Raw genomic sequence first — 23201 nt, 5'->3', positions numbered from 1 at the left:
AAAATAAAATAAAATAAAATAAAATAAAATAAAATAAAATAAAATAAAACAAAATAAAATAAAATAAGACACTTAGGAATAAACTTAGCCAAGATGGGGAAAGACTTAAACAGTGAAAACTACAAAACAGTGATGAAAGAAATTAAAGACATAAATAAATGGAAAAAATATCTCATGTTCATGGATTATAACACTTAATATTAAAATATTCATATTACCCAAAGAATCTCTACATTCAATGAAATCCCAATGGCCTTTTTTGCAGAAATAGATTTATATGGAATCTCAAAGGACCCCAAATAGCCAAAACCATTTTGAAACAAAGCCGGAGGCCTCACACTCTCTCTCTCATTTCAAAACATATTACAAAGCTACAACAATCAAAATAGTGTAGTTCTAGCATGAAGACATATAGACCAATAGAACAGAATAGACAGCTCAGAAATAAATCCGCATGTTATGATCAAATGATTTTTGACAAAGGTGCCAATGCTACACAATGGGGGAAGAGAATCTCTTCAACAATGGTGTTGGAAAAACTAGGCACCCACTTGTAAAAGAATGAAGTTGGACCCACACTTTACACCATACACAAAAATTAACTAAAAATGGATTAAAGATCTAAACGTGAGAACTAAAACTATAAAACCCCTAGAAAAAAGCATAGAGGGAAATCTTCACAACGCTCAAATGGGCAATGATTTCTTGGATATGACACCAAAGGCATAGGCAACAAAAGTAAAAGTAGACAAATGGGACTCCATCAAACCTAAAAACTGTGCATCAAAAGAAGCAAAGACTGAAAAGGCAATCTATAAAATGGGAAGACTATTTGCAAACTATTTATCTGATAAAGGGTTATAAAGAGCTCCCATGCTCAATAACAACAAAATAAATAACCTGATTAAAAAAAAAATGGGCATAGGACCCAAGTAGACTTTTCTCCAAAGAAGATATACAAGTGACCAATATGCTTATGAAAAGATGCTCAAGATCACTAATCGTCAGTGAAATGCAAATCCAAACCACAATGAACTATTATTTCATGCCCCCTTAGGATGGCCATAAACCAAAAAAGCTGGAAAATAACAAGTTTTGGTAAGAATGAGGAGAAATTAGAACACTTGGTACACTGTTGGTAGGAATGTAAAATGGTACAGCCATTTTATGGAAAACAGAATGGAGGTTCCTGAAAATTTTTTAAAGAATTACCATATAGAGAGAATATAGAAATTCTATAATCCCACTTCTGGGTATATATCCAAAAGAATTAAAAACAAGTTCTCGAAAGAGACTCATAAATATGGAGAATGAACTGAGGGTTGCTGGAGGGATTGTGGGAGAGGGGATGGGCTAAATGGGTAGGGGCATTAAGGAATCGACTCCTGAAATCATTGCTTCACTATATGCTAACTAATTTGGATGTAAATTAAAAAAAAATAATAATAAAGTTAAAAAAAAAGCAGGTTCTCGAGGAGATATTTGCACACCCATATTCATTGCAGTATTATTCACAATAGCCAAGAGGTGGAAGCAATCTAAATGCCCATGAATACATTAATGAATTCTAAAAATGTAGTATATACATTGTGGAATATTATTTAACCTTTACAAAGAAGAAAACCCTGTCATATGCTACAACATAGATGAGTCTGGAGAATATAATGCTCAGTGAAATTAAGCCAGTCACAAAAAGACAAATACTGCATGATTCTACTTTATATGAAGAATCTAAAGTAGTCAAATTCAGAAACAGAAGCAGAATGGTGATTACCAGGGATTGGGGGGAGGGGGAAAGAGTTCATGGATATAAGGTTTCAGTTTTACAAAATGAAAAAGGTTCTAGAGATCTGGTGTGCAACAACGTACATATAGCTGTTACTAAGTGTATACTAAAAATGGTTAGGATAGTAAATTTTATGTGTTTTTTACCACAATTAAAAAAAAAACAGATCAACCAATTGCAATGTATGGAACTCATCTGTAGCTTGATTCAAATAAGCAATGAATAAATTTATGAGACAATCAGGGAAAATTGAATGCCAACTGGATATTTGATATTAAAGCATCATTTTTTGTGTGTGATAATGGATTTTTTTTATGTGATTCCTCTCCTTTTAGATAATCAAATATTTCATGGGTGAGATAATATCTGGAATTTGCTTTGAAATAATCCAGCGGGGATGGGAGGTAACGGAGGAATCAAGATGGCCATGAGTTGAGACTTATTGAAGCTAGGTGATGGGTACATGGGGGTCACGTAATTATGTACTATCTACTGTTATGTATGGTTTTTCTTTTTTTAAATTATTTTTGGGGCGCCTGGGTGGCTCGGTCGGTTAAGCGTCCGACTTCGGCTCAGGTCATGATCTCACGGTCTGTGGGTTCGAGCCCCATGTTAGGCTCTGTGCTGACAGCTCAGAGCCCAACGTGGGGCTCGAATTCACGGACCACAAGATCATGACCTGAGCTGAAGTCAGACGCTTAACCGACTTACCCAGGTGCCCCTGTTTTTTTTTCCATAGTAAAGACTAAAATAAACATAAACCAGGTACCTCAGGGGAGGGGGGGCGGCTATCGTGTATTTATACTTCGCCTTGAACTCATCTACTGAGACTCCCTCTTCTCACCATCAACAAGTGGACCCAGGCCCTTCAGGGTGAATCCAGGTGTTCTTGCATTCTCTAAGACCTTTGGTGTCTGCAACTGCTCTTTCCCTAAGCGACAAAACAGGGAACTCAGCCAATCTTTAAAAGTGAAAAAACTCAGGGGCAGCAACTTGGGCTTAGTTGAGCAGCTCGTTGTTGTACTGAGTTATGGTTTTAGGAATGTGGTATTTCAATAAGCATTTCTAGATTGGGTGGCTAGATTCACTGCCCAACAGTCCACAGAGTCCTTGAAGGAGCAGCAGGCCACTCCAGAGCCCCAGCATCTGGGCACATGGACATTAGTGAAAGGCAGGGGCCTCTGCCTAGGTGGAGCAGCAAATGGGGAGAAGAACCCCAAAGGAGGTATGGACAAGGGCACCAGACACAGAAAAGAGGCAGCAAAACCTTTGCACTTCGTTGGAAGTTTTGTCCAAAGCAGGCTCTTCCCTAGAAGAAGGAGGGAAACTCTCTTCCACTCCCAGCACTGCCTGGCTCCCTGCCCCAGCCTGCTCTTCCTCCAACAGCTCCCACACAGAAACAGCACCAGTTCTCAGGAGGCTGATGTTTTTCAAACTTAGATTTAGGACAATAGGGACATGAGGGCCACTCAGACTCCTCACTCTTACCCCAGACCTCCTCTTCCCTTACCAGCCAGAGGGTGAGGACAGTAATACCCAAACCAAATACCAAAGGAAGACAGAGAACCCCAGGTTAATTTCTACTGCCACTGGGATTTATATTTTAATAGCTTGATGACTGAGGGAAGCCCTTATGATGGGTATCTTTGGTAAAAGAGAATACAATTAAAATAATCTATTGTTATATCTATACAAGTGGTTCAGAAAGAAACTACTTTCACAAGAAACTATGGTATAACACTTTAATAATTTCAATAGAACCAACTTCAGGAACAGATGCACGCATACATAAAATTCAAACAATTGAACAGTGTACTTAAATGCATCAAATTCTTAAAAATCCCCAAAATGGATTCACAGATATGAAAATTTTAAAGTACTGCAGACTAGAGTAAAACAGACAAGATTATTACTTTGCATTTACCAATAAGACAATAGCCTGTAGATACATTAGACCTTTATGAGAACACTTGTAGGAAATGTTAGAGACTCATTAAAAAGGAATACAATTGATCTCAGAAAGATGAATTTATAGCTAATAATTTCTTTGGTCCTCCAAATCACATCTTTTTTTTACTTTAAAATACCAAACATGAGTTGAGTGCTTAATTCCAGTTCTTAAATGTCTAAACATTAAGCAGGATAATGTTTATATCAGATTAGATTTTTTTAAAGGAACTCAGAATGAATTAACACTGTATTTCAGAAACTCCAAGTATAGAAAAATATAGAAAATAGAAGTAGGGAAGAATTTTTTTTTTTAAACATTACTTCTGGGGGCGTCTGGGTGGCTCAGTTGGTTAAGCAAACAACTCTTGGTTTCAGCTCAGGTCATGATCTCATGGGTTTGTGAGATCAAGCCCTGCATTGGGCTCTGTGCTGACAGAGCAGAGCTTGCTTGGGATTTTCTCTCTCTCTCTCTCTCTCTCTCTCTCTCTCTCTCTCTGCCCCTACTCTGCGCATGCGCGCTCACTCTCTCTCTCAAAATAAATAAACTTAAATAAATAAATAAACAGCACTTCTGCCACCATGTCCCATCATAAGTCAAATGACATCAAAGTGGCAGATTTAGGACCATCAAGGTTAAAGAAAGCACTGCAATTAGTTCTTAAGGTAACAGAATAAATCTGAAGAGCATGAGGTCAACCAAATAAGAGACTTTTCCATGGAATGACTGTGGTTGTGTTTTTGCAGGGGAGTTGGGTTTTTCTTTGTTGTTTTAATTTGGCCCACACTGCCCCAGTGGAGGAAATTTCAGGTAGTCATTAATAAGGCAACAGCTTCCTGGAAGAAAAGACCTATATACCACTTGAACAGTTACACTGAAGACAAGACCCACAGGGACCACAAGAGGAGCCAATATGGGGGCTTCCTATATGTTCCAGTAATTCCAGAAAATTACAGTGCATTTTCATAGGCACCAACAATGCAGCTTTCATTAAACATTGGATATCGGTCACAATGCAGTCCACAGTTAGTTCATTCTGCCATCTTTCATATTCACAGAAGCTATGGTTCTGCAGACCTGAAAATGATGGACATTCTCAAAAGTTTCTGGAAATACATAGAAAAATACTTGATAAGACTTTAAAAAAAGTTTTGAGGCATCTACAAGGAATACACAAAGTAAGCTTGCAAGAGACTTCTAAAGGTAAAATTGTGAGGACTAGTTATTTGCAGTGTTGGTACTTAAGTCTCATAAAATAACGGCTTTTTAAAAAATGGCAAAGGTAGCTACACTCTAAGTGGTGTGATATTCGCATCAAGGCACAGAGAGTTAAATGTCTAAATCCCTGTATGTTGACATGGGAATACATTCGTAAACAAAAGGAACAAATTCTTTGTACTTGAATTTAAAAAAGAACAGAAAGTAGAAACGTGCCTTTTTAGCTCATAGTAAAATCAAAAACATAGATATCCTACCACCTTCCCTTTCATGACTAACATTATAACTGGACAGTTAAAAAAATAAATATATAAAAAATAAAGTGCCCTGGCAGTTTATGAAATGTGATTATGGTGGAGCCTGTTGGACTTTGTGTTTGCAGAGCAATGCTGCATGCCGTACAGGAATTATTTTAAGCACTACACCATTTTTGTTTGGGGAGGGGGAAAAAAACAGTATATTGGCCATAATTTCCTCCCATTCCCAAAATTCCTACGCTTATGAACCCAATTACCATAGTATTTGAACAAAATACTTGAGTTTTTCTTCCTTTCCAGCACCCAATGGTTATCCAAATGGCAGTGGTTTTGTGCATGTAACTTACACTATTTGGCAGTTTCCTTGACAGTTACCACTAAAAGGTGGCAAGAAGAAAGTAGAGGGCTCACCCCTTTATTAATTACTTTTATTTCATTGCTATAAATAATTATTAAACACAATTAGTGACAAGGGATAAAGTTCACATCTGTAACAACTGGAAACGGAATGTACAAACAGTTAAGACCAGACAAACAATGTTTCTAGTGGCACGATCTGCAAACCACAGGACACACGCTGAAGTTCAGCTCTTAATGAGAGTTAGAAACTCTTCCCGAGTCTTTGGATCTTCCCGGAACACACCCAACATCGTGCTGGTCACAGTTTTGCTGTTCATTTTCTGTACCCCTCGCATTACCATACACATGTGTCTACAAAACAAGACAACAAAGGTGGCTTAAAGAAATCGACAGTTGCTGGTTTGGTTTTTAAAGTAAGAAGCAAGCCAAAAAGTTAAATCTGATTATACTGAGTTCACGGCTACCAGCTGTATCCAATATCACTGCTTAGACAGATTTGACCTGAAGTTTTCATTAAGTTTCTCAGTGGTTGAGTCTTTGATGCATCTAGCAGAAGGGGAAAAAAAGGAATTTTCTTTCTTGTGAAAATACTACAAGGGGTCCGCAGAAATACAACAACTTCTGGATAAAAAATACAGAATTTTCACTTGAACGGTCTTTAGGACCCAGACAACACAATGCTAGCTTAGGTGCTAGGAGAAATACTGAAGTATGCTGGTCTCACCAGGCGAATCCAGAGAACGGTGACCACAGTGAGCCTAAGCAACCTGATGAGGCCAGACAGCATGCACAGCACAGAGCTCATGCCATGCCAGGAGAATGGAGAAGATGTGCGCAATTCCCATAATTCATTCTAACTTAAATAAGTGTCTTCAGGTGCCCTGTGCACACAGTCTTAGCTCCATTTTTTAAAACGTGTGACAAAATATCAGGAAAAGTCTGCATAGAGCAACAAAGAGCTAAAGAAGAAATCAAGAGAAGACATAAAATGCTACAGTTGCACAAATCACTACACTGATGACTCCCTACACCTCCATAACCCTCACCAAAAACAAAACAAAGCCTGTCTCCTGTACCCAGGTTCCTATATCAACAACACAGTAAGTGAAAGAGGTTAAAAAAAAGCTTCAGTCTCAGAGACAGAAAATGGGACAGTGTCAATTGTGTGCCACCACCCAGCGCTGGGAAAAGAGCAGCACTAAATATCACTTCCATGCACCACAAGGACATTATGAAAGGCAAACATAGACTTACGTTGCTTCCACCACCACCCCAACTCCAGCGGGCCGCAAGGCTTCTGTGATGGCTACTGCGATTTGTTTTGTAAGACGCTCTTGAACTGTGGGTGTGACAAGAAGCTCGGTTTAGGAGTCTGACACACCCAGCCGTCTTTAGAGTATTTGTTGTCTTTAGAATATCAGAAGTCTTAAAAAGCAGACTTCTGTGAGGTTTGAGAGCCAAGGCGCACCAGCTTTTCCCAGTTTGCTTTGTCTGCTGCCTGGCCCACAGGGGGCAGCTGTTCAATTCCCTCACCTGCAGAATAAGTACTGACGGGGGCTCAGCACCACTGGAGGGAATGGTAAGAATGACAGCTGTCTCTTAGGTGTGCAGTGAGACCAACAGAATATTGACAACAAGCACCTCCATGCAAATGAACAAATAGCTCGCAACAGGATTAACAAAGGCACTACAGTCCAAGTATTGAATTGTATGTAAAGCTGGAGACCAACCATTTAACCTAAGCAATGCAGTTCCTGTGCTGAATAAACAACTCATCTCTGAAAACACATTAAGAGTGTTCACTGCAGCACTGCATCTATTTGAAAACTGACAAAATTTTCAAATATCTATTAGAGCAGGAAATGGTTAAATCAAGCCCCAGCATGGCCGTACAATGGAATGCTAAACAGCCAGCAAAATCAATGAGATAGTTATATGCATGTAGGGAAAAAAACATGTTTTATTTGTTAAGTGAAAAAAAATAGGGGGGGGGGAAAGTGAAGCCCATTACATACAATATGAGGCCATTTAAAAATATAATAAAAATAAATTGATTTCAAAATGTTGGTAGATGCATGAAATACGAAGGAGTGTGCAAATACATCAATGATTTCTTCTGGAGGCTTGAAACACTGCAGACTTTCCCTTTCTATCTTATATTCCTATGAGGTTTTGATTTTGGTAAGTCGCATGTATTCTACTTGAAATAAGAACAACAACCAAAAATACTTTTTCCTTGAGAAAAAATGTTTTTCTGTAAATAAAAGTTTAAAAGTTTACCTTGTAATCGTCTACTATAGATTTCTACAATCCTAGAAAAGAAAGAATCGTTTTAGTTAATCATAAATTAGTTTGAAGTGGAATTCATAAGGCTTCTTCAAAAGACTAAAAGGACTTTATTGAAGCAATTGTAGGGTGTGGGCAGGAGATTGAATCTTCTAAGAGGGGAAAAGATACAAAAACTAATGGAAATGAGAAGAGGGAGGGTCTTGAGGAGACCACTAAGCATGACACAGAGTGGTACTTCCCAATGTCCCCAAAGAGAGAGAATTAGATGAACATTCACTTAGGAAAAACACAATGGGACGTAAGTTTAGAGCTCCCAAGTCATCAATTTTAGGCCAAGTCTCAAGTGTTCTAATTAATCATATTGTTTAATCACAGCTTAAAGTTCAAGTTAAAAATAAAAGACTATTTGTTAATTAATAGCAGGCCACTGTCAACTATTGTACCCACTAAACCTATTAGGATAATCAGATTAGAACTGAACAGACTTCTTCAGACATCTCTTTATAAGATAGATCTATATAAGCACTCAATACGATTAACTCCCCAAATTAAAAGCCTCCTGATCTTAGCTTATAACACAATCTGTCAAGTGATGGATTTTCCACTTTCAACATCTTTCACTCTAACTTGTGAAATGTAAAGATGGCCATGTGAATTACTCATTTGAGGATAACAATTCATGTTAAGGATCTTTTTTCAAAATTTGGCTTTTTAGTCCTGAATTTGGACTCAATTTAAGGATCACCTCACCTATGAGGCATTTTATGGCTCTTCCTCCCACCACTATGCTGCTCAGATAAAACTGAAAAGTTGTTCCTTTATATCCATTACAGCCAATAAAGTCAGTAATGGGTATGCCACCCTGTTTACCACTCATCCTGAAGGCAGGAGCCACCCTGATTCTTCTTCGTGTTTCTAGTAGATTTATAACATTGAAGGAATACATGTTTTCAATTTTGAACAAAAACCTGAGGAAGGATGGTATTCAAGCTCCTGGATAGGTCTCATTTCTTCCGGACCAAATCTTTCTATATATTTCTTCTGACAGTTCTCCAGCTGATTATTTTCTGTTGTATTAATAGGAGATGCCATTAATTTAAAAATTAGTCATGTTGGGGTGCCTGGGTGGCTCCGTCTTGATTTCAGCCCAGGTCACAATCTGACAGTTCATGAGATGGAGCCTGCATCGCACTCCATGCTGACAGTGTGGAGTCCGCTTGGGATAATCTGTCTCCCTCTCTCTCTGCCCCTCGCCAGCTGCGTGTGCTCTCCTTCCCTCTCTCTCTCAAAAATAAACTTTAGGGGCGCCTGGGTGGCTCAGTCAGTTGAGCGTCCGGCTTCAGCTCAGGTCATGATCTCACGGTCCATGAGTTCAAGCCCCGCATCAGGCTCTGTGCTGACCACTCAGAGCCTGGAGCCTGTTTCGGATTCTGTGTCTCCCTCTCTCTCTGACCCTCCCCTGTTCATGCTCTGTCTGTCTCTGTCTCAAAAATAAAAATAAACATTAAAAACAATTTAAAAAAATAAAATAAAATAAACTTTAAATAAATAAATAAAATAAAAATTAGTAATGTCTTCCTTCTCATAGTCATTTCTTTCTCTCTAGAATTTCAGGTACAACATTAGACAACAGTGATAATATTAGGCATCCATATTTTGCTCTACACTTTAACAGGAATGCCTCTAACATTTGCTATCACCCATGATGCCTGCCTGTTTCTGGCAGATAGCCACTCTCCTGCCAAAGGAAAGCCATTCATGTAGATCATTAATTGAGTGCCTTCTACATGTATGATTATGTGATAAGCAGGGCCCCTGTGCTCAGTTTATAATTTATTCCTAGTTTATTCATTTTTCATTTTTTTTTTAAATTTTTTTAACGTTTATTTATTTTTGAGACAGAGAGACACAGAGCATGAATGGGGGAGGGGCAGAGAGAGAGGGAGACACAGAATTGGAAGCAGGCTCCAGGCTCAGAGCCATCAGCCCAGAGCCTGACGTGGGGCTCGAACTCACGGACCATGAGATCGTGACCTGAGCTGAAGTCGGACACCCAGGCGCCCCCATTTTTCATTTTTAAGTAAGCAGTAGGCATTGAATCTCTGTCTTCTCAGCATTAAAAATAATCATATAGCTTCCCTGAATTAAAAAAAAATCTTTATTTTGCCCTCTTCCTTGAAGATAATTTGTTGAGAGGTATTTGTTGAAAGTAGAATTCTAGGGGCACCTGGGTGGCTCAGTCGGTTGAGTGTCTGACTTTGGCTCAGGTCATGATCTTGCAGTTTGTGAGTTCAAGCCCCATGCTGGGCTCTGTGCTGATAGCTCAGAGCCTGGAATCTGCTTTGGATTCTGAGTCTCCCCCCGCCTCTCTCTCTGTCCCTCCCCCCACTCACACTCTCTCTCAAAAATAAGCAAATATTAAAAAGAAAGAATTCTAATTTGACACTGATATTTGCCTTTTAACGTTGCCATTAGCAAACAATCATCAGTCTAATTGTCATTACCCCCTTAGGTAATATTTTTCTCTGCCACTGCTTTTATGACATTTCAGAATGTGTACCCTGAGGTTTTTTATGTTGTGTCAGGTGGGGGTTTAATTTTATTTGCCCTGTCTGGGATTCATTAGGGTCCCTAAATCTAAAGACTATGTTTTTTTCCATGTGCTCCCCAAAACTTTTCAGCCATTACCTTCTCTAATATTGCACCTACCCCATTACCTCTGTGATCTCCAGGAATTTCAATCAAGGACATATTAGACCTCTTCAGTCTTCCATGTCTCTTACATTCTCACTCATATTTTCCACCTAGCCCTCTGTGTTACATTCTGCGCACTTTCTTCAGACCTTTCTTCTAGTTCACTATTTTTTACTGTGTCTAACCTGCTATATAATGTAACTGTATTGGGCTTCAATCCAATGATCACTTTTTTTTTTCCTAGAAGTTTTTTTTTTTTTTTTTTATAAGAAGAACCTTTTTTTTTTTTTTTTTGAGACAGAGAGGGACAGAGCATGAACAGGGGAGGGGCAGAGAGAGAGGGAGACACAGAATCCGAAGCAGGCTCCAGGCTCTGAGCTGTCAGCACAGAGCCTGACGCGGGGCTCGAACTCACGAACCGTAAGATCATGACCTGAGCCGAAGTCAGACGCATAACCAACTGAGCCACCCAGGCGCCCCAGAAGTTTTGTTTTTTTAATCTAATTCTGAAAATTTGCCAAACTTTCAGTACTCTTATTTTCTAACGTATTCGTTGTATATTCTGCATCTGCTAGCTTCAGTCTCTTCCCTGTTTGACTATTTGTTTCATCTGACTCTGACCCATGGTAGGTTTGGTTTTTTTTGTTTTTGTTTTTACTTTTGGTGAACTCATGCTCCTTGGAATTCTTTGAAGCTGAAATAAAAGTGCATCAGAGAATGAGCACTTGTCTCTGCCAGGTGCTGGAAGGCTACCTCATTGGGAACCTCTGAAATTAAATTACTGCCTTGGATTTTCTGAGGACCACACATGGTGATGTGAATTTTGAACCCAAATCCTTGTGAATACATAGTTATGGGTTCTTTTTCTTGCACTCCCCAGAACAAAGCTAACAGGTAATATCTCTCCCAATTTGGGGTGGGATAGGGAGGACAGAACCCTGACTTTGACTCCAGTGCCAGCTAATTCTTGTGAATTCTCACTGGAATTGCTTACACTTCCACCAATGTTTGAAATGTTCACACACATTATATCTCAGTATGCTATACTAGGAGGGATATCATTACCATCTAGTTTACCATACTCCCAGAATCTATAGTTCTTGGGAGTTAACCTCCTTGGGTCATGATGAAAACAATACTTGTGCCTGTTAGAGGAGTTTTTTTGGGTTTTTTTTTGTTTTTGGTATTTAGGATTTTTACAACTACGTTTATAAGTGAGATTAGTCTATAATCTTTTTAAGTGCTAGCTTTATCAGACTTTTACCAGGAATAGGTAGCTTTATCAAATTAATTATATAGCTTTTCAGGTTTACCTGAATAATTTATGCAACATTGGAATTAGTGGTTACTTGGAAGCTGCCTATTAAATTGACCATCCACTTCTTTCCCTCCCACCCAACTCACATTACTTTGACTTTTTCTAATGGTTACTAGTCTATATAAGTTTTCCAACTCTTGGTTCATTCCCTTCTCCATCTTTTTTTTTTTTTTTAACTTATTAAGATGTAAAGTTTCTAAAACATACTTTTAGTTACATAGCCTCTCATTTCTGGGTATAAATCTTTCTCCTCTCAGACTTCTAAGCAATCTATGATGTATGATCTTTTGGGTTTATGTTTTCTATTCTTTTTTAATTTTCTAATTTAATCTTTTGATTTTCTTCTTTCCCATTTGTTCTATTAAGCTTGCTTTACAAATTCTTTTTCTTTAAAAAAAAATTGGATGCTTAATTTACTTGTAGTGTTTCTTTTTAAAAAAAATTTTTTTAAATGTTTATTTACTTTTGAGAGAGACAGAGACAGAATACAAGTAGGTTAGGGGCAGAGGGAGAGGGAGACACAGAATCCGAAGCAGGCTCCAGGCTCCAAGCTGTCAGCACAGAGCCCGACGCGGGGCTCAAACTCACAAGCTGTGAGATCATGACTTGAGCTGAAGTCAGTCGCTCAACCCACTGAGCCACCCAGGCGCCCCTGTAGTTTTTCTTATTTAATAATGAAAGCATTTGTGGCTAAAAATTTATCTCCAAAGTGCAGGTTTTTAAAATTTTCATCTTTACTGAGGTATAATTGACATAAAAATTATAAAGATATTTACAAGTGTATGTAAGATATTTAAAGTGTAGACTGTGATTTGATATATGATGCACTGTGGAAAAATCCCATCTAGTCAATTAATACACCCATCACCTCACATATTTATCTTTTTTTTCCCCCCAGTAAGAACAATGAACACTGGAGTACAGATATCTCTTCAATATCCTATCTTTATTTCCTTTGGATATATACCCACAAGGATTGCTGAATCATATGCTAGTTCTATTTTTAATTTTTTGAAAAATCCCCATACTGTTTTCCATAGAGGCTGCACCAGTTTACATTCCCACCAAGAAAGTACAAGGATTCCCTTTTCTCCACAGTCCCACCAATACTTGTTTCTTTTTTATAATTCTGTAGCCATGCTAACAGATGTGAGGTGATATGTCATTGTGGTTTTGATTTGCATTTCCCTAATGATTAGTGAAATTGAGCACCTTTCACTTACCTGTTGGCCATATGTATAACTTCTTTGGAGAAATGTCTTTTCAGTTCATTTGCCTATTGTTAAAAATTGGATTGTTTCTTTGCTATTGTGTTGTAGGAGTTCTTTATATTTTTTTGCACATTAACCCCTTACCAGTTATGTAACTTGGAAATATTTTCTCCCATTCTGTAGGTTGCTTTTTCATGGTTTCCTTTGCTATGCAGAAGTCTTTTAGTTTGATGCAGTCCCACTTATTTGTTTTGTTGCTTTTACTTTTCCAGAAAATCATCACCAAAACCATTGTCAAGGAGCTTACCCCCATGTTTTCTTCTAGTTTTATGGTTTTAGGTCTTATGTTCAATCCGTTTTGAGTGGATTTTTGTGTATGGTATAAGAAAGGTATCCAGTTTTCCTAACACCATTTTTTAAAGTTCATTGATTTTTTTTTTTTTTAGTAATTTCTGCACCCAACATGGAGCTCAAACTCATGAACCCAAGATGAAGAATCACACACTCTACCTACTGAGCCAGCCAGGTGGCCCCCCCAGTACCATTTGTTGAAGAGACTATCCTTTCTCCATTCTTTGCTCCTTTGTCATAAACTGGTCATATATGCATGGGTTTATTTCTGAGCTCTCTATTCCATACCTTTGGCCTATATGTCTGTTTATATGCCGTTGCCATTCTGGTTTGATTTTATAGCTTTGTAATTTAGTTTAAAATCATAAAGTGTGATACCTCTAGCTTTTTTGTTCTTTCTCAAGATGGCTTTGACTATTCAGGGTCCTTTGTGGTTCCATACAAATTTTAGGATCATTTTTTCTATTTCTGTGAAAATGCTGTTGGAATTTTGAAAGGGATTGCACTGAACCTGTAGATTATTTTAGGTAGCATGGACATTTTAACAATATTAATTCTTTTAATCCAATAACATGAGATATTTATTTGTATCTTCTTCAGTTTCTCTCATTAATGTCTTATAGTTTTCAGTGTACAGATATATCACCTCTTTGATAAAATTTATTCCTAGGTATTGGTGCAATTGTAAATAGGATTGTTTTCTTAATTTCTTGGACAGTTTGTTAACGTATAGAAACACACTGACTTCTGGATATTAATTTGTATCCTTTATAATTAGTTCTAACAGGTTTTTGATGGAGTCTTAAGGTTTTTTTCTTAAATTTATTTATTTTCAGAGACAGTGAGATTGTGTGGAGTATGTATGAGGGAGGGGCAGAGAGAGAGGGAGAGAATCCCAAGCAGGCACCATGCTGTTAGCACCGAGCCTAACATGGGGCTCAATCCCACGAACCATGAGATCATAACCTGAGCCGAAATCAAGAGTTGGATACTCAACTGACTGAGCCACCCAGGTGCTCCTTTAGGGTTTTCTATATATAATATCATGTCATCTGCAAATAGAGACAGTTTTATCTCTTCCTTTCTGACCTTGATGCTTTTTTCTTGTTGTATTGCTCTGGCTAGTATTTCTGATGCTACATTGAATTAAAGTGGTGAAATAGGGTATCCAGGTGTTCTTCTGTTGTTCCTGATATTAGCTGAAAGCTTTTCCTCATTGACTGTGATATTAGCTATGGGCTTCTCATATATGGCCTTTATTATGAGGCACACTGCCTTTATATCCAGTTTGTTGAGAGTTTTCATCACAGATGGATTTTGTCAAATGTTTTTCTACATCTGTTGAGATTACCATATGACTTATACTTCATTTTGTTAATGTGGTTTATCACTGCATACATCGAAACATCCTTGTATCCCTGGAATAAATCCCCCTGGATCAGAGTGTATGATCCTTTTAATGTATTGTTCAATTCAGTTTGCTGGTATTTTGCTGAGAATTTTTATATCTATGTTCGTCAGGGATATTGGCTTATAGTTTTCTTGTATAATTTTCTGTTTCAATATCAGGTTTAATGCTGGCCTTGAGAAATGAATTTGAAAGTATTCCCTCCTATTCTATTTTTTAGAAGAGTTTGAAGAGGATTGGTATTAATTTCAAAGTGCAGTTTTTTACTTTGAATTGCACACACTGACATACAGTGTTTGTATCATTATGATTTTCTATCACATCAAAGGGATTTAAAAGAAATTTAACTTCCAAATAGTTGGTTTTTAAAAATAATTTATTACTATATAGTTTCTTAGTACACAATAGTCTGTTCATTTTTTTTTAAGTTACAGCTAGTTTTGTGACCAAAATCCTATTACTCTGCTTTGTATACCCTTTTTTGTACATCTCAATCAAACATTGAGAGGTAATTGGTGTTCCCACTCACTTCTTTGGAGTTTGTCAGTTTCTCTATGTATTTCATCTAGCTCCTGTTCTGTTTTGAACCCATTTGACAAAAAAGATTCATGACCACTTTTATTATGCAAACTTCAATATAAGAGGACCCACCTTGTCTCCGTTGATAAATTTTGCATTTTCAGCTTTTGTAATTTTTTTTTTTTTTTTTTTTGGAGAGTGAGCATGAGTGGGGGAGGGGCAGAGGAAAGGAGAGAGAAAATTTCAGGCAGGCTCTGCACTTCCAATGAGGGGCTCAATCCCAAGACCCTGGGATCATGACCTGAGCCAAAATCAAGAGCCGGACACTTAACCAACTGAACCACACAGGCATCCCTGTAATTTTTTTTAAATAAAGGGGGCATGATTAGGTACTTATAAAATCTGTGTTAGGTCCTGTTTCCTGTGTTGCATTATGCTTTCTCTCCTCTTCCTCCTCCTATGACAACTGGGAAAGTAATCTGGTGACACCTTTGCAGGTAGATGGTATGATTTAACCCTTGCAAATCTTAACAGTATTTTTGATGCCTTCATATAACTTGACTTGTCACCAGGCTGCAAATTCTCAACCATGGCTAGAGCAAAGAGCAAAAAAAGCCGCAGAGGGTAGAGCTGGATCACAGTGGGACTTGCCAGCTAAAGTAAGGAGTTTGAACTTTATCTTAAAAGCTATGGGGAGCTACATCAAATCCACACTTTAGAAAGTACATCCTAATAGTGTATGAGAGCAGATTTAAGGATGCAGAGAGATTAGAGGCAAGGAGGAGTTCAGGGTTTTATAATCCAAGAAGAACATATGCAAGGCCCAACAGAGTGGCAGCAAGGATAGCAAGAAGGCAGCATGGTAACAGGAGGGAAGTGGGGGCGCTGTAGGAGGTCAGTGAGCATACAACAGCAATGGATGGATTCCTTCTCACTCCTTGCACCAAAATACATTCCAGATGGAGTGAAGATTTAAATATAAAAATAAGGCCATAAAAATAACCCAAAAACATGAGTTTATGACTACATAAAAATTTTAAACTTCTTTATGGAAAAATGATATTATCGAACAAAATCAGAAGACAAATGACAAACCTGGAAAAATTATTTGCAGCACCTGACCTAACTGGTTTAACATTCAAAGAGCTCATACAAATCAGTAATAAAAAGATAAGCAATCCAATGGAAAAATTAGCAAAGGCTAACTTAGAGAAGGCAGTTTCTATAAAGATTCAAACTCTATTAAAAAAATGCAAGTTTTAAAAATGCAAATTAAAACAATAAGTACCCTATCCCACTTACCAGTTTGGCAAAGATTGAAAAGTGTGATGAGGGGCGCCTGGGTGGCTTAGTCAGTTAGATGGCCGACTTCGGCTCAGGTCATGATCTCATGGTTTGTGAGTTCAAGCCCTGCATCAGGCTCTGTGCTGACAGCTCAGAGCCTGGAGCCTGCTTCAGATTCTGTGTCTCCCTTTCTCTCTCTGCCTCTCCCTTGCTCTCACTCTCTGTCTCTCTCTCAAAAATAAATAAACATTAAAAAAAATTTAAAAAAAAAGTGTGATGAAACTCAGTGTTGGCAAAAGTGGAGAAACACACACACCCTTTGACCTATTATTAGAGTATAAATTGATATGCTCTTTTTTAGAGAACAATTTAGTAATAGCAAAAATTTGGCTACCCTGAACCCAACAATTTAATTTCGGTAATTTACACTATACAAAACATGTTCACCAAAGCATTTTTTCTACTTTTTTTTAAAATATGAAATTTATTGTCAAATTGGTTTCCATACAACACCCAGTGCTCATTCCAACAGGTGCCCTCCTCTTTTGACAACAGTCTTAAACTGTAAACTCTCTATCAAAGACTGATTAAATGAATTATATTAAACAATTAAAGAAATACTATGTAGCCATTAAAAGGGAGTCAGGCTTTCTGGACTAAAAGGTGTCCAAAGGACTTCAAGGTTTTTTAATTAAAACAAAAACAAAAACACAAAGGGGCACCTGGCTGGCTCAGTCAGTAGAGCATGTGACTGACCCTTGATCTCAGGTATGTGAGTTCAAGCCCCCCCCCCCCACCCTTGGGATTACTTAAAAAAATACAAACAAAAAACACAAGTTGTAGTACAGAATGTAGGATATGATCTCTCCCTTTTTTGTTTTGTTTTGTTTTGCTAGTCTTAAAGTGATATATGTTTGTGTTTGCATAGAAATTTTCTGGAAGGACAATCTCTAGCCAAGAGACAAGAAATGTCTAGTTTTAACTTTGAGTAATGGAAATAGAAAGGAAAGCTTTCCCTTTACTCACTCATTTGTATTTAAGCTTAACTGGTAAGTATGTTATTTTTATAATAGAGAGAGGGGCGCCTGGGTGGCTCAGTCAGTTGGGCATCTGACTCTTGATTTCCGCTCTGGTCACCATCTCCTGTTTTGTCAGGTAAAGGCCCGCCTCAGGCTCTGCACTGACAGCTGACAGTGCGTAGTCTGCTTGGGCTTCTCTCTTCCTCTCTCTCTCTCTCTCCTCTGCTCATGCTCTCTCAAAATAAATAAACATTTATAATAGAGAAAAAAGGAAAAAATAATGTCCTCCTTGTAATCTAATGCCCACCCTACCTTTCTGACGATCTTGCAGTCATCCCTGCCTACATCTCTTACTTCTGTCAGTTAATCTCTCTATTGACTTGCCTCTGCTTATGCATTTACCATACCCAAAGGAATTTCTCTTCCCTTTAGGATTTTTTTTAAATGTCTTATTTATTTTTGAGAGAATGTAAGCAGGGGAGGGGCAGAGAGAGAGGGGGGCAGAGGATCTGAAGACAGCACAGAGCCCAATGTGGGGCTTGAATTCACGAACCTGAGATCATGACCTGAGATGAAGTCAGATGCATAACCGACTGAGCCACCCAGGGGCCCCTTTTCCCTTAAAATTCTGCTCAGCTTTTCACCTCTGGGTCTTTCTTTCTTAATTTTTTTCAACATTTATTTTATTTTTGAGAGACAGGGACAGAGCGTGAGCGGGGGAGGGGCAGAGAGAGAAGCAGACATAGAATCTGAAACAAACTCCAGTCTCTGAGCTGTTAGCGCACAGCCGGATGTGGGGCTCAAAATCCACAAACCTCGAGATCATGACCTGAGCCAAAGTCCGACACTCAACCAACTGAGCCACCCAGGGGCCCCTCTTCCCTTAAAATTCTGCTCAGCTTTCCACCTCTGGGTCTCCTCAATCCTTCCAGGCCACAGTCATCTTGGCTCCTCTGAACTCAGAGCTCCAAACCAGGCATTTCTGTGGTACCTGCTGCCTCATATTGCCCACCCTCCGTGAGGGCAGTGGTTGTGTCCCACTTCTCTCTAGCAGTCATCATGGCTGACAGAGCACCCTTTCACAGTAGATACTCAATAAATAGATGAACCACAGCTAACCCGAGGCACTTCAATTCTATATTCAAGATTTAACTATGTTCACTCAATTATTCTAAGGCAAGAAAATGAATACATGTTCAATGGATATTTAGCAACAAAATGAATTCTTTTTTTTGTTGTTGTTAAGATTTTATTTTTAAGTAATCTCTACACCCAACACAGGGCTCAAACTCACAACCCCAAGATCAAGAGTGGTAGGCTCTACCAACTGAGCTAGCCAGGCGCCCCAACAAAAGGAATATCTATTCAAACTACATTTACTCTAGAATTCTACTAGAGTTAAACCAGATCAACTCACTTCTGGCATTTTTCTTGTTACTTAAGGCTTTACTGTTTGATATTTGACTTCCCTGGCACTAAAAGGTCATTCGTTTAAAGGCAAGCATATAACAAACTTCACATACAAGATTAAAATGAGCAGTGAAGTTTTGCTAAGACATTCAGCTTTCTTTATGACTCTTCATTCCCTAAATATTCCACTTCTTATAAGAAATAAACTGGATAAAAATCTTAGCTTTCTTTCCTGTTTAATAAACTCTTCAATCAAATTTTTCTTTACAAATATCTGAAAGTAACATACACTCTGTTCTTTAGTTTCATGTTCCTTTTTTTCCCTTAAGTTTAATCCTATTAGTGTAAAGACGAACCCCATGCTAATAATTAACTTCTTTGTATTATTTCCTAAAAGCTTAATTATTTGAGATCTTTCCATTTCACTAGGAAAGGAGGTAACACAAGCATCAGCAGTGCCCAAGTTTCCATATAGCAAAGGCATAGGGTTGGCAGTCTTGCTGAAAGGGAGGGTACCAGCAGACTGGGCCTGCAGCTAGGTTTGCACAGAAACTAAGCTGATTTTACTTAGACTGTGGCTTATCAAACAGTAAGAATAACCAATTTTAGTACAGACACTTCTTTCACAGTTGACATGACTTTATTATTTGGGAGTAAGTTACTAGGGAGGAGGCTGCTAATAGAAATTAAAGTAGGATTATTTGCCCCCTCCCATTACCACCAACATCCACCCACCCCTCGGCACTGCCACTGGGTACAGATCACTGAAAAGGTGGCAAGATGTTTCTGGATTTGTGTTAAGAGCCTTACTGCAGTGAAGCAGTTACAGCTATGACATAATAACATCTTTTCATGGTACCAAGTAGCCCTGTCTGATGGAGAGTGCTAAGCAGGAATGAGGTCAGAAACCAGGGAAGTTAAATTTCTCTCTTCTACCTACTTTCTCCTTAATCCCAAGAGGAATGAGTAAGAAAGTGGAAGAGAAAACAAAGTAAAAAGAACAGCTGTGGAGAGCAGCTGTCAGATTGCTAGCGTGGTTTTTACAGATTCCAACACAGAATTGAAAAAGATCTGGACCACCATTTCAGGATTGTGATGAATCCCAGTGTCTAAGTGGAAAAGCAGCAGGAATACATCAGAGTCATAGTATATATAGTTAGTTTGGTCACAAAGATTCATTTATTCCAAATGTTTTAACGTTTACTTATTTTGAGATAGAGAGAGAAAGAGGTAGGGAGGGGCAGAGAGAGAAGGAAAGAGAGAATCCCAAGCAGGTTCTGCCCTGTCAGCACAGAGCCCAACGCAGGGCTCAAACCCACGAACTGTGAGATTATGACCTAAGCTGAAATCCAGAGTCAGATGTTTAACTGACTGAGCCACCCAGGCACCCCTATTCCAATTTTGATATGGTCACTATAATCTCAAATTATCCAAACTTAGCTTGGTTTGGTGGGGGGACACCTGATTGTATGTTCATCGCCTATTACCTCATTTTGTCCTTAACTCTCCCCCAACACACACAAAACCACACCTCCCAGCATTCCTCCATACCCAGGACTCACTAACTCCATACAAAGAAATTACAAAGAAGAATATTTAGGGGCAATAAAATACTGGTTGCTGAGCTATCAGAGATACATGAACACCAATCGTCACGTTTATTTCTACTTAAACATAGATGACAGTACTTGTATATTACCTCTCCTTCCTAAAGCCCAAATAAAAATAGTAGTAAAGGAATTTTTTAAAAGGCATGAACCCACAGGATAAAGAAGGGAAAATAAGACTGTAGTAGAAAAGAGAAACAGAGAAGAGAGTAGGTATTATTTTTGGAATATTGCTGAGAAAGCCAAGGAAGGCACAGCACAGTTTTGTGCCTGCAGAGGTATCAAACCAGAAGTGAATGGATGGCCCTGCAGGACCCCAGAAGATGCCTACAAATACTCAGGTGCAGAAGACCCCAAATGGTAGTATGATTAAAAGTCTGAAAACAGTGCAGTGGAATTAGACTCCTGCTCAGGTTTCCTCTCCCCTCCCCCCCCCCACTGTTAGTAAACCACCCTTAAACATGGGGGGGCTGGACTGAATGCATCCTGGTCCTTTCCAGGCTCTACAGAGAAAGGTATGAACTAAGACTTCAAAGATGTGCCAGTGGGAAGAGTTGTGGAAGGTGGGGGAGAAAGGCAGTGATGGGTGAGAATAAAAGGGACTTGTGTCTCAGGTCCTCCAAATACGCTTGTCTCTGTGACTATAAATTTTATGTTGTAATGTGACTTCCAAGTTAGATCCACACCAGTCAAGAAAGCAAGCCTTATGAGATTCTAGCCATATAAGGGCAGGTCCTACAAATCTGTTTTCCTACTCACCACACATACTTACCTCGCAAGTTTGCTAAGGCCAAGGACTTGCTTGTTAGGAAGATAGCCAATATGGACCTTCAAAGAAGAGACAGAAATCATGAGTTAGTTGAAAATCCAGTGCTTCTTTGTAATAAAATAAGGAAATAGAAGACAGTATATGTATTATGTAATTCAACACGATGAAAATGTATCTTTAAAAAATCTAGAAGTTTTGGGGCACCTGGGTGATTACTTGGTTAAGCATCCAACTCTTGATTTCAGCTCAGGTCATGATTTCAAAGTCATGAGATCGAGCCCCACGTCAGGCTCTGCACTGAGCATGGAGTCTGCTTAGAATTCTCTCTCATCCTCTCTCTCTGCCCCTCCTCCGCTCATTCATTCTTTTTCTCTCTCAAAATAAATAAATCAACCTAAAAAATCTAGAAGCTTTAAGACTTAGAAAATGAAGGACTAACAAAAGCATTTAGAAAATTACAGATGTGCAGGAAAAGGAAAATATATGAATGACTATTAATGAAATGACAAATTTGAAATATAGTCTTGATATTTCCTGGTGAAGTTAAACTCTTGGTACAATTCTTCCAGTCTTTCTTCTATTGAGGGGACATTCTCTCAAGACAGTGCAAATTATCCTATAGCAACATTAAAATGTAGCCAGGAAAGCTTCCTTTAAATGGCCCAAACTGTAACTGTGAACACTGACATTCCACACATCATAGTGGCCTTAAAAGTCCCACCCCACTGCACATAAAGAGGGTCTCCATGTCCTTTGTCATAGTTGGTGGCCCAATCTCTAAGCTGCTGGCGAATACTATCTTCCTGATGGGAGATAAAGGACACAGCTACAAATGTGACTTGTCAAAACCTGGACCTTAAGATCTAAGTTCTTATAGGACCTACTATGAGGCCAAGCCAATTCCGTAATCTTAAAAGTCACTGACTAACATCTAATATGTCCATGTTACCTCTCTTTGAGCCAAGTATTAAATTATGGGAACACATTAGTTCTACAAAAGGCTAATAAGTAAATGGCCATTTGTAGGCAATCAATTAACCTAATATAAAAGTATAGATTCATTTGCATCATGGTTCGCTAGCGTTTGTTGCATTCGCTCACCTAATTAATATCTACTGTACATGTGAATAATGGATATAGTAGTAATTAGTGATTTTTCATCTATTAGCACTGTGCTTTGGGAATTTAAGAATACCAATTCATTACCTTCCTGGTCAGCAGAAGGAGAAAGTAAAGTAGCACCTGAACTGACTATTTCAAAGAAAAATTAGAGAGTTGAAAGTTTCCCACAGAGCTAAGATCTTCTGTACCACTTGAAATTTTATACTTATATGCAGAGCTATAATTTGTTTATTGTTTGTACTACTTTTGATCTTTCTGAAGATCTTAAGTCATTTCAATGTCGATTTTAGAGAAACACTGCTGAACAATAGATTTTTTTAAAAGTTAGCAAGAACACAAACACAGAGATAATCACAGCAGAAGGTAAGAGGATATAGTGAGAGGCTGAGCACAGATCAAGTTCGTAAGTCTAGCCCCAGCCCAAATCACTAACTTCCTCTGTCTTCTTGGACAAAGCCTATGCTTTCTGGGCCCAAATTCCTCACTTACAATAAAAGGTAGTAAGATAAGCTCAAAGGTTCCCTCCTTCTTGAAAATCCTGAGCCCTTAAGTGCAGGCACACTGGAGAGCAGGGGAGGGGCAAAGGGAGGGGAGGAGGGGAGGAGGGGAGGAGGGGAGGAGGGGAGGAGGG

General features: G+C 38.5%; 1 protein-coding gene across 6 annotated transcripts in view; it reads right to left on the bottom strand.

Moving 5' to 3' along the window:
• Window positions 1–23201, bottom strand: part of GCH1 (GTP cyclohydrolase 1) — an 82116-nt gene that overhangs the window by 31380 nt on the left and 27535 nt on the right. For 3 of the 6 annotated variants that reach the window (XM_049612758.1, XM_049612757.1, XM_049612759.1), the window contains 3 exons: window positions 21452–21507; window positions 7850–7881; window positions 6824–6908 (listed from right to left, as the gene is read on the bottom strand). In XM_049612758.1, the coding sequence (XP_049468715.1) occupies window positions 6824–6908; window positions 7850–7881; window positions 21452–21507 (173 nt within the window). Of the gene's footprint in view, window positions 1–3521; window positions 5921–6823; window positions 6909–7849; window positions 7882–21451; window positions 21508–23201 lie in introns of those variants that run through there. The other 3 variants (XM_049612762.1, XM_049612761.1, XM_049612760.1) reach the window with 3 other exon arrangements.

Source organism: Panthera uncia (genome assembly GCF_023721935.1).
Source record: "Panthera uncia isolate 11264 chromosome B3 unlocalized genomic scaffold, Puncia_PCG_1.0 HiC_scaffold_1, whole genome shotgun sequence".
Taxonomy (NCBI): domain Eukaryota; kingdom Metazoa; phylum Chordata; class Mammalia; order Carnivora; family Felidae; genus Panthera; species Panthera uncia.
Note: the sequence above shows the minus strand (reverse complement) of the source record. Positions and strands in the feature narration are given on the sequence as shown.